Genomic DNA, 11,635 nt, shown 5'->3' with positions numbered 1-11,635 from the left:
CAAACAGCTGTAGCTCAGAATTGTGAAGTCTAACAAAAGCCACCACCAGTTTTCTCCATCATATTACAGTTACAACAAGGCTTGATCATTCTCTTACCAATAACCACCAAACACAGAGGAGATAGGTCAATTATTTTTATTTTACAGTTTAATATAAAGTGTCACAATTTTGGAAGGCTTTTGGTGACAGCTGGCTCCTGTCCTTTGTCCAAGAGTGAGTGCCATAAAGCAACTCAGGTCCAAAACACACTGCAGAAATAATCCAGTTTGACACTGCTTTCATTGCCCTGGTTCACTGCTAGGGAATCCTGGAATAGTAGTTTACTGCAGCATCAGAGCTCTCTTAACAGAGAAGGCTAAGTGTCTCACAAAACCACAGTTCCCAGAATTTCCTAACACTGAGCCAGGGCAGCTAAAAGCAGTCTCAAGCTGACTTATTTCTGGACTTTTTTCTGGTCCCCGTGTGAAAAAGTCCAGTGCGGTAGAATAATAATAATAATAATAATAATAATAGATTTGAATTATTTCCCGCCTTTCCAAAGGGATCAAGGCAGGTTATGAGTAAATCCATAAACAATACAGAACACGTGCACAACTAAAACTTCCATATCCCCTTATCCCTTCCCTTCACTAAAACACCAATATCGTAAATACAAGTTTAAATTAATCTAGAGTTGGGGTAGTCTGTAGAATCCGCAGACAGAGAGAGAGAGAGAGAGATCTTGCAGCACCTTTGAGACTCACTGAAAGAAAGAGAGAAGAAAAAGAGTTTCATGTTAGCGCTTGAATCCCACAGTGGGACTCATGGCCCACCAGCACTGCCCTTCTTGTTTCCAAAAAGCCCCTTCCGAAGGAGGAGGAGGAGGCCTCAGCCCGGGAGGGCAGGGAGGGAGGTTGCCCCAGAGTCCAAGAACAAACACAGCCTGGCGCCTCTTGGGCGACCTTTGCGCTCCCAGAGTTGACAAAAACAAGTCCCTGCCTTCGCCTCCAGTGCGCTTTTACGCGCCATCCCTGGCTTCTGTGAAAGGAGCAGCAGCAGCAGCAGCAGTTGTTTCCCTTTCTGGCCTCAGGGCTGTTTCCCTCGCTCTCCAGTGGACTTTGCCCCAGCTGAAGGCCCAGAAAGAAAGGCAGGGACTCCCTTCTTCCCGCCTCTTCGGCCTCGCCTCTTCTCCTCAGACCCCCTTCAGCAGCCCAGCCATGGCCTCCCCATCCCTCTCCCAGCAGCTCCGCGGCCTCTTTTACGCCCTCAGCCCCAACGAGAGCTCCTTCGCCGGCGTCGAGGAGGTGCCCGATTACGTGGAGCAGGTGAGACCTCCCTGGCCTCGCCCCACTTTCCCCTCAGCCTCCGGGGCTCTGAGGGGGACCTGCTGGGAGGGCAAGAAGGCCAATACTGGGAAGGGCTGTTGCACCTGGTTACTCCTGTTTGTGGACCTAGGTATCATCATCATCATCGTAGCAACAACAAGAAGAGGTGTACCTGCTTATTCTGTGGTAGGGGCCTGGGTTCAGCAATAATAGTAATAATGATAATAATAATAATGAAGAAATGTACCTGTTACTCCCTGGTGGGACCTGGTGTGCCATAATAATAATAATAATAATAATAAAGGTACCGGTTACTCCCTGGTGGGGACCTGGGTGCCATAATATAATAATACAATAATTAAAGTAACCTGGTTACTCCCTGGTGTGGACCTGGGTGCCATAATAATAATAATAATGATGTGATGATGATGCTGTCACCTGGTACTCCTGGTGGGGCCTGGGACCTGGTGCCAAATACGATTATAATTAGTCCTGGTTACTCCTCTGGTGTGGACCTGGTGCCATAATATAATAATATAATAGTACCTGTTATCCGGTGTGGACCTGGGTGCCATAATAATAATAATAATAATAATAAGTACCTGGTTACTCCCTGGTGGGGACCTGGGTGCCATAATAATAATAATAATAATAAAGTACCTGTTACTCCCTGGTTGGACCTGGGTGCGATAATAATAATAATGATGATGATGATGATGATGATGATGACTTCCGGTTACTCCCTGGTGGGACCTGGGACCTGGGTTGCCATAATAATATATAATAATAATAAGTACATGGTTACTCCCTGGTGTGGACTGGGTGCCATACTATAATATAAATAATGACCTGGTTACTCCCTGGTTGGACCTGGGTGCCAATAATATAGTGATGTGTGCTGATGAGAATGATGTACCTGGTTACCCGGTGGGCTGGGGACCTGGTGCTATAAACTAATAATAATAAGTACGGTACTTGTGTGTGGTGCATAATAATAATAATAAATAGTACCTGGTTACTTCCTGGTGTGGCTCCTGGGTCCTTAATACATATAATAAAGTACCCTGGTTCTACTCCCTGGTGTGGACCTGGGTGCCATAATAATAATAATAATAAAGTACCTGGTTACTCCCTGGTGGGACCTGGGTGCCATAATAATAAAAAATAATAATGAGGAATGATGATGATGATGATGATGATGATTGTACCTGGTTACTCCCTGGTGGGGACCTGGGGACCTGGTGCCATAACAACAACACAACAACAATAAGAAGAATGTTGTACCTGGTTACCTTGTGCGACCTGGGTGCCATAATAATATAATAATATAATAATAATATTGACCTGGTTACTCCTTGTGGGACCTGGGTGCCATAATAATAAATATAATAATAATGTTGCACGGTACTCCATGTTGGACCGGGTGCCATAATAATAATATAATAATAATAAATATATGATGAGTTGTACCTGGTTATCCTTTTGGGGACCTGGGTGCCATAATAATAATAATAAAATAATAAAATAATAATAATAATGTCACACTGGTTACTTCCTGGTGAGGACCTGGGTGCCATACTACTACTATACTAAATAATAATAATGTTGTACCTGGTACTCCTTGGTGGGGACCTGGGTGCCATTAATAATAATAATAATAATAAAATAATATAATGTTTACCTGTTACCCTTGTGGGGCTTGGTGCCATAATAATATAATATAAATAGAATAAATATAGTATGTACCTGGTTACTCCATGGGGGGGTGCCTGGGCATAATAATAATAATAACTATGTTGTCCCTGGTTTACTCCTTCATGGGGACCTGGGTGCCCTATATATATATGATATATATATACTGTTTTCCCCTGGTTCCTCCTTGGTGGGGCCCTGCGTGCCTATTACATGTTGTACCTGGTTACTCTCCTGTTGGGCCCCTGGGGCCTTAACTCTATATCTGTTGTCCCCGGGACCGGTGCTATATTGTCATATGTCGCACTGTACCCTTCGTGGCCTGGGCATTGTGGTGCTTAACTTTCTATCTCTATATTGTCGCCTGGTTACTCCGTGGTGGGGCGGGGGCCTCCCCATCCTATATTGTTCTGGTTTTCCGGTGGGGCCTGGTCCTCTATCACTACTTTATTTCTTTTACCTGTTCTTCTTGGGCCTGGGTGCTATTTTCATGTTTTACCTGGTATTCCGTTTGGCCGGGTCCCATTTGTGGTAGGTGCTGCGGCTGATTGTGTGTTGCCCCTGGTTCTGATGGGACTGGTGCCATAAAATATAATAATAATAATATAATATAATAATAATAATAAGCTGCACCGGTTACTCCTGGTGGGACTGGGTGCCAGATAATATAAAAATAATAATAAATACTAATATAATAATAAGTTGACCGGTTATTCCTGTTGGGCTGCGTGACATAATCATAATAATAATAATGATGATGTTGTCCCTGGTTATCCTATTTGGGACTTGGTACCTAATAATAATATAATGTGATGATGATGATGATGATGATATGTGAGTTCACTGGTTACTCCATGTGGGGCCTGGGTGCCATATAAATATAATGATGATGATGATGTGATGTGATGATGTGTCCTGGTTCTCCATGTTCGGTCCTGGGTGCAATCTGAGAGATGATGATGATGATGATGTGATGCTGTGCTGAGTTGTACCTGGTTTCCTGTTGGGCCCTGGGTGCCGATCTCCTGATACTAACCCCTACCCATAATACTAATACTCTACTCCTACTGTAAGGGTACCTCCCTGTTGGGGCCCGGGGTGCCCTCCTACTACTCCTCCTCCTCAACTCATCCTGTTTCCCTGGTTTCCTCCCTGTTGGGCCCCTGGGTGCCCTCCGCTGCTCCTCCTTCTCCGGTCCTACGCCGCCTCCTCCTCCTCCTCCTCCTACTCCTCAAACCCTCCTGTTGTACCTGGTTCGTCCCTTTGGGGCCCATGGTGCCTCCTCCTGCTGCTGCTGCCTGCTGCTGCGCTGCTGGCTTGTGGCCACCTGGTTACCTCCCTTGGTGGGGACTGGGTGGCCATAATACTAATAATAATACTAATGAGATGATGGAGGAGGCCCCTAGTTACTCCTGGTGGGGACCTGGGTGACATAATAATAATATCAATAAGAAAGATAGAGATGATGATGAGGATGGATGATGTACCGCCTGGTTACTCCTTGGGTGGTACCTGTTTTGCGCAGGGGAGAGTATGGGGGGGTATATGAGAGGTGGAGAGGGTAGGGTGGGGGGGAGGTGGAGGAGTAAAATGTTTTGTGGGAGGTGAGGCCTGTTTAGTGGGGTGCGCGGGGGGCGGGTGGTGGTGTGGTGAGGGCCATATGTTGAGAATGAGGTGTCGCACGCTTGTGTGTAGACTGCGCTTGGTGTGGTGGGACCGGGGGGGGGCCCATAGGTGGGGGGATAATGAATAAGAATAATAGGCAATACTGTATAATGAGTAAGGAAGATGGGTAACATGGATTAACGGGAAAGGGGGGGGTCCCTTGGGACCCGTTGATGCCATAATACTAATAACTACTACACAATTAATGGATGTGTATGTTTTAACAAACTAGTGTACGCATTGAGTTGATGGAGACCTTTGTGCCATAATAATATGAATAAATGATTGTATTGATGTTATGATTATGATGATTGCCCTGTTTACGCCTGGGTGATGGATGTAACTGGTATTTGTGCCATAGAAAATGCAATAAAATAAGTAATAGTATAATAATAATCGAATAATCGAATGAATTACCTGTTACTCCATGGTGGTGCCTGGTGTCGATAAAATTATAATAGAATAACAACAACAACATAATAAAAACAACAACAACAGTAATAATAAATGTTGTCTCCAGTTTTACTCCGTGGGGACCTGGGTGCCAGAAGATACAATAATAATAAGAAATGACGACGATAAAGACACACGACGACACGACGGGATGATTCTTGTTCCCTGTTCTCCTTGTGGTACCTGGGTGCCAAATAATAATAATAATAATAAATGAGGATGAGGATGAGGGATGAGTTGTGATGTTGTAGAGAGGGTTGCACCGGGTTCGGGGCCTTGGAGGGGGACCAGAGCAAAAGAGGTGGTGCCATAATAAGAATAATAATAAGAATATCATAATCATAAAAGCACAATAATGTGACCTGGTTCGCGGCATGGGGGGTGCCTGGTTGGATCTAGGGCGGGTGGAGTGGGTGGATGATAATAATAATAATAATAAAAGAATATAATTTGGACCTGGTTACTCTACCTTGGGGGTGACCTGGGGGGCCATAATAAGAAAATGATGATTATGATGAGGATGATGTGGTGATGTGAGGTATATATGGTATGAGATTAAGGAGTACCTTTAGGGCTCCTTGGGGCCTTGGTGCTATAAAGACGAATGATGCTGCTGGCTGATATATGATATGTTTGTACCGGGTTCGTTTCTCCGCGTGGGGGGTATAGCAACTATGGTGAGACCATAGTAATATAAGTGCGTGCCAGGTAATAAGAATAATGATTCGGGCGTTTCAGTGATGATGATGAATGTGTGTAACACGTGGGTACGGACGAAACATTAGTGGGACCATGGGTGGCCATAGATAATAAAACATAAAAATAAAACAACAAACAATGTTTGAACCGTGGTTACTCCATTGAGTAAAGAGCCGGGGGAAGGACCTGGGGGGTATACAAAGTAAAACTGGGAAAGAATAGGCATGTGTAAGACCAAAAAAATGGTACTCCTTGGTGGGGACGGGCTGGGAGCCAAGAAGAAAATGAAGGATGAGGGGATGTTTGTGAAACACTGGGTGATACAGCCATGTGGAGGAAACGCTGGTGTGGTGCCTAAGAATGATGAAGTAGATGGGATACACCGGCTGGTTATTGAGGTACCTGGATACTCCAGGGGGGGACCGGGGTGCCCTAATAATAATTCATAATAATGATGAATGATGAGGAGCATGATGCATGTTGGGCTGGGGGCCCGATGGGTACTCCATGGTGGGGACCTGTAGTGCCATACTTGAATAATAGGGAGGTAATGGTTGTAGGATGCTGGTGTAGTCCTTGTTGGTGGGGAAAAAAAGCGGAGGGAGAAAAAGAGGAGGGACCTGGGTCCATAGTAGTGATAATAAGTTGCACTGTTGCACCTTGGTGGGGACCTGGGTGCCATAATAATAATAAGAATATGATGAGGAGGATGATGAGATGATGATGATGAGGGATTATGTTGCTACACCTGGTTACGCCATGTTGGGGAACTGGTCCATATAATAATACGAATAATGATGATATGAGGAAGGCAATGTACCTGGGTACCCTGTAGGACCGGGGTGCCCTATCAATAATAACATGATGACTGACTGGAAAGATGATGCTGTTGTTGTACACTGGTTATTCCTGTTGGGACCTGGGTGCCATTATTAGGTATAGTAATGTTGCACCTGTTGAGCTCCTTGTGGGGACCTGGGTGCCATAAATAATAATAATATAATATTAATGAAATATAGAATAAGCTTTATGATGGTAGATTATATGAGGATGATGAGAGATGCGTGAGGCTTGTACCGGTGACGCTCCATGTTGGGAACTGGGTTGCGCATATGATGTGTATAATAAGAAAATGATGTTGGTAAACTGTTTATTGTCCATTTTTTTGTGGACCTGGGTAACCATAAAGTCGAATAATGAGGATGATGATGATAAAGGAGGTTATGGCACCGTTACTCCTTTATGAGGGAGCTGTGGGCCATAAGAATAAGAATACTAATAAGTAATACTATATATAAGGTACCTGGTTACTTCCTGTGGGGACATGAGGTGCCATAATAATAATAGCAACAACACAACAACAACAAGCACAACAACACAATATAAGGTGGATAAAGAGGATAGGCACTATTCTCCTTGGGGGGGGGTACCGTGGTAGTCCATAAATAAGAATGAATAATAATAAAATAATAGTAAAAATAATAAAAGAAATGATGTTTGCACCGGGTTACGCCTTGGTGGGGACCTGGTGCCATAAGAATAATAAGAATGAAATAGATGATATGAGAAATGGAGGAGGGATGGATGCCCAAAAGAGGAGTAAATAATTACGCAGTATTGGGAACACGGGGAAGAATAATATAATAAGAGAGGTATAAATAAGATAATAATGTATCTGGTTATCCTGTTTGTGGGATCTGGTCCATATAATGATAATATGTGGCACCAATATATTAATGGCGGGCCTTGTTGGGAGACCTGGGTGCCATAATAATAGTGAAATATAAGAATAAAATAATAATTAATATAATAGATAGTAAGGTTGTACGGGGGTAGTCCGTGTTGTGGACCTTGTGCGCATAAGCAATGATAATATGTGCACCGGGAATCCATTGGGTGTGTAACCGGTGCCGTAAAAAAAACTAAGAAGAAATAAAATAATAATGAATAAATATGACAAGGTGCAAACAGTCCAATGGTACATCCATGGGTGACCTGGGTCCATAATAGGGCATAATAATATAATAATGAATAATAGCCAGATACGTAGATAACATAAGTAATATTTTATACGCAAAAATATTAAAATTATGTGACAATGTATTGTGGACCTGGGATGCCAAAGAAGTGGGAAGGAAATGAATGGAGAGGATTAGATGATGTGATGATATGATGTAACCTGGTTTGACTCATGGGGGGACCTGGGTACAGCAAATAAATAATATGAGTAATAATTTGTGTGGCCTGGTGGGACTAGGTGGAGACAAGAATAGTAATAATAATAATGAAATGTACCTGGTACTCCTTGGGGGCGGGTGCCACAAGAAATAATAATAATTTGTACCGTTACTCCATGTGGGAAGTCCCTGGTGCAGAATAAGGAAATAAGAATATAAGATAATGAAATAAGTGTGTTAACTTGTTGCTCCATGGGGGGTGACTGTGTGCTAGCAATAATAATGATACGAATAATAATTAGTTATACCTGGTTAGTCTATGGTGGAGACAATAATAGTAATAATAATAATGAAAGTGTACCTGGTTACCCCGTAGTGGAGATGTGGGTGCAGCAATAATAATAATACTAAAGAAGTTGTACCTGCTTATTCCATGGTGGGGATCTGGGTACAATAATAACAATAGAAATAGCTGTACCTGGTTACTCTGTAGTGGGGCCCTGGGTTTACCAGCAGCAGCAGCAGCAACAACAACAACAATAATAAATTGTAGCTAGTTACTCCATGGTTGGGCCCTAATAATAATAATAATAATAATAATAATAATAATAATAATTCATTGTTGTTGTTCCTGATTACTCTGTGGACATTCCCTAGGTGCAATAATAAAAAATAAATATAAATAATAATAATTGTACCTGTTTGTTCCATGATGGGGCTCTGGGTGCAACAACAACAACAACAACAACAACAACAACTATTATTGTGCCTGGTTACTCTGTGGTGGGTTCCTGGGTGTAATAATCATTATAATAAGAGTTGATATTGTTGTGTCCCTCCAAGTCATTTCCGACTTATGGCACCTTTAAGGTGAATGATGTTAATTCCTTCTAAAATGTTAAAATACAAATATGCATGGCTGTGCAAATGAAAATAGGCACGCTCATTAAGGAAAATATTTTTATTCATATGCTACGTCGAGTAGGGGAAGGTGCAACCACCGTATTTGCAGGGGGTTCCCAAGGGTAAAAAGTTTGAGAACCATTACTTTAATGTATAAATACACTCTCTGAAGATGCTGGAATAGACAGCATCTCTTCCGTGGAATAGATCACCACAAGTTATGCAGTCGAATTTCTCACATTTGAGGAAATCTCAGGGGTCAGCACACCCAGAGTCCAATGGATGAGTCTCACCCTGGGAAAACCACCTTTATGATCAGGGTGTCTCCCCTCCCAGGTAAGAAAACCACATGGTTTTCTTGGCACATTTCCTCCAAGGGGTTTTACCAATTCCATTGCCATCTTCTGAGGCTGAGAGCATGTGACTTGCCCAAGGTCACCCAGAGGATTTCATGGCCAAGTGGGGAATTGAACCACTACTAGCAGTAATAATCAACATCATTCCGCTGAAAAACCCAAGTTGCCAGAGTTCTCTGGTTTGGAGATGGCTTGTCAAAAGGAGTATGGAAACTTTTGAGAGGAGGGATGAGAGCCTCCAAGTCTCATGCCCTCCTTAAGTAGCTACAGGTTAGTTCTTGGCATCTGAAGTGTTGGGAGAGTTTCTCAAGAGATGCTTCCAGTCAAACTACACAACAGTGGGATAAATTAATCAATAAGATGATGCAATTTGAAACACATTTTCCACTGAAGGGTTGGGAATACCGTGATCTGGGTCCTACCTGTTTTTCCTAATCTCATCCTTTATACATCCCTTTTCCATCAGTGTAACAAAACCTTAGGAAGACTTGGAGTTGGGAGTGGTGAGTTCAGTCTCCACATCCACCATGGACACTGTGGGAAAACTGGATCTCTGACTGTAAAAATGTGGACTTCTTTCCTCCTTAGCCTTGCAAAATGGCCTTTTTCTCTTGAAGTATTTAAGTCACACACATATATCCATTTCATGGAAGAGTTAGTCAAACACCATTTGTATTGGCTTGAGTGTGCATTTTATTTACGAACACATTCTTCTGCAGCAATTTGCATTAGTAATATTAACTCTTTGTGGGTTTTAAGAATTTATAAACCACTGCTTCATCTAAAAGTGAATTTTAGTGTGGGACACTTAAAACAAGTCAATACTATATTAATCAACTTTTTAAAAAACTGTGATTGGAGTTTAAGAGGCTTATCACATTGATTATTAAATTGATTTACCTCTATCTGGTTTAAAGCTGAATTTGTGTGGTATCCTGATCTTATCAGACTTTTTTTGCCACTGAATCTGCTGCCCAAATAGAGCCCAGGTCCATCCCCACTTCCAGAACCACTCCTTCCAGCTCTTTTTAGATTTGGCTGTTTTCAGGCTTAAGAAGATGGCTGGCGGCACGGCTCTGGAAGCGGGGATTGACCTGGGCTATATTTGGGCAGCAGATTCGGTGGCAAAAAATGTCTGATAAGACCAGGATGCTGCTCGAATTCAACTTTAAACCGGATAGAGGTAAAGCAATTTAATAACTAATGCGATAAGCTTCTAAATTGCCTCACTTACTCACCCCTGCAGTTAGTTCACGGGAAAATGTTGCACCCAGTAAGAATTCTTTTTCTCTGGGTTCTTCTCCATGGGAGCAGAGATTTATGTTTCAGCTTCACTAGGCTCCACTCTCCATGCCCAGTGTTTGTTATGAGGATAACATAAATATTGTTGCCATACATACTTGTAACATAATCAAAATTTGGTGCATAACTGTATGCTGTGTATTTTCCAGAGTTTGGAAAAGATATTTTTGAACTATAATTTGCAGAATCTGCCTGCCATCTACTTTCTGAACAGTTGCTTTGAGTCTAAGTTATATGGACTTGGTCTTGTAAAAATATACTGTGTAATGTCAGTATTCTTTATAAAACTGTAAAGTTTAGGCAACAAGATGTGCTAATTAAGATATAATAATAAGATATGGTGTTACAAGAATTAAGAGATTACAGTGGGATGTGAGCATATGTCTATTCAAGCCTAAAGCACCAGGAGAAAATTAAAAGTGAATGTTTATAACATTTTTGACTGTCTACCTTGTTCCTGCCTTTCTGTCTGATTTTAGGCAACTCCTTTGTTCATTACCCTGATTCTTCTGGAGTTTGTTATTAAGTGGGCTCAGAAGGGACATTCATCAGCTCGGGTCAATGATGGCATAGCATGTCTCTCTGCAGGTGTTCTGTCTCGACTTCCAGAGTAAGTCTGGTCAGTTGCATGCTTTGGTGGATTCAAATTGAGGCGGGGGGAAGTCCTCCAGTGCCAAAGTTTCGGGTTTTCCATCTGTATTTCAAACTGTGTAGAAAGATTGAGTAGAGAGTTTCATTTGCCTCTCTCAAAATACTAGAATTCAGGCCTTGTCCATCTCCTTCAAGAGAAACAGAAGGGGAAAAAATATCACAGAACACTTAATTGGCCAAGTGAAATGAGACTTGTCTAATGGCACCTCCAGTTGCCATTCATTTTGTAACTAGGCTGTTGGATCCTTATTTATAAGTAAGTCCCACTGAACTCAGTGGGTCATACTTTCTCAGATATATCGGTGGAACCTTGAACTATAGTGAACATTCATGGAAATAAAGTTTCTCATTCCCCTCATTTCCTGTGAACCCTCTTCCTTTTAGGGGATGAAAGATGGCTTTTTAACAATATGGGATGGGAGGCGTGATAGC

General features: G+C 42.3%; 1 protein-coding gene and 1 pseudogene across 3 annotated transcripts in view; one reads left to right on the top strand and one right to left on the bottom strand.

Annotated features, from left to right (window-relative positions):
- Window positions 1-917: 917 nt before the first annotated feature.
- AGMO (alkylglycerol monooxygenase) overlaps window positions 918-11,635 on the top strand; it is a 160,916-nt gene continuing 150,198 nt past the window's right edge. For all 3 annotated transcript variants that reach the window (XR_006104790.1, XM_042476869.1, XM_042476868.1), the window contains exons 1-2: window positions 918-1,305; window positions 11,032-11,162. Coding sequence is in view for 2 of the 3 variants with exons in the window: in XM_042476869.1 (XP_042332803.1) it covers window positions 1,198-1,305; window positions 11,032-11,162 (239 nt within the window). In the remaining variant the exon portion in view is untranslated. The remainder of the gene's footprint in view (window positions 1,306-11,031; window positions 11,163-11,635) is intronic.
- On the bottom strand, window positions 9,085-9,238 carry LOC121935808 (annotated as a pseudogene).

Source organism: Sceloporus undulatus, chromosome 6 (genome assembly GCF_019175285.1).
Source record: "Sceloporus undulatus isolate JIND9_A2432 ecotype Alabama chromosome 6, SceUnd_v1.1, whole genome shotgun sequence".
Lineage (NCBI taxonomy): Eukaryota > Metazoa > Chordata > Lepidosauria > Squamata > Phrynosomatidae > Sceloporus > Sceloporus undulatus.
The sequence above is the reverse complement of the archived record's forward strand: the minus strand, read 5'-3'. Positions and strand labels throughout refer to the sequence as shown.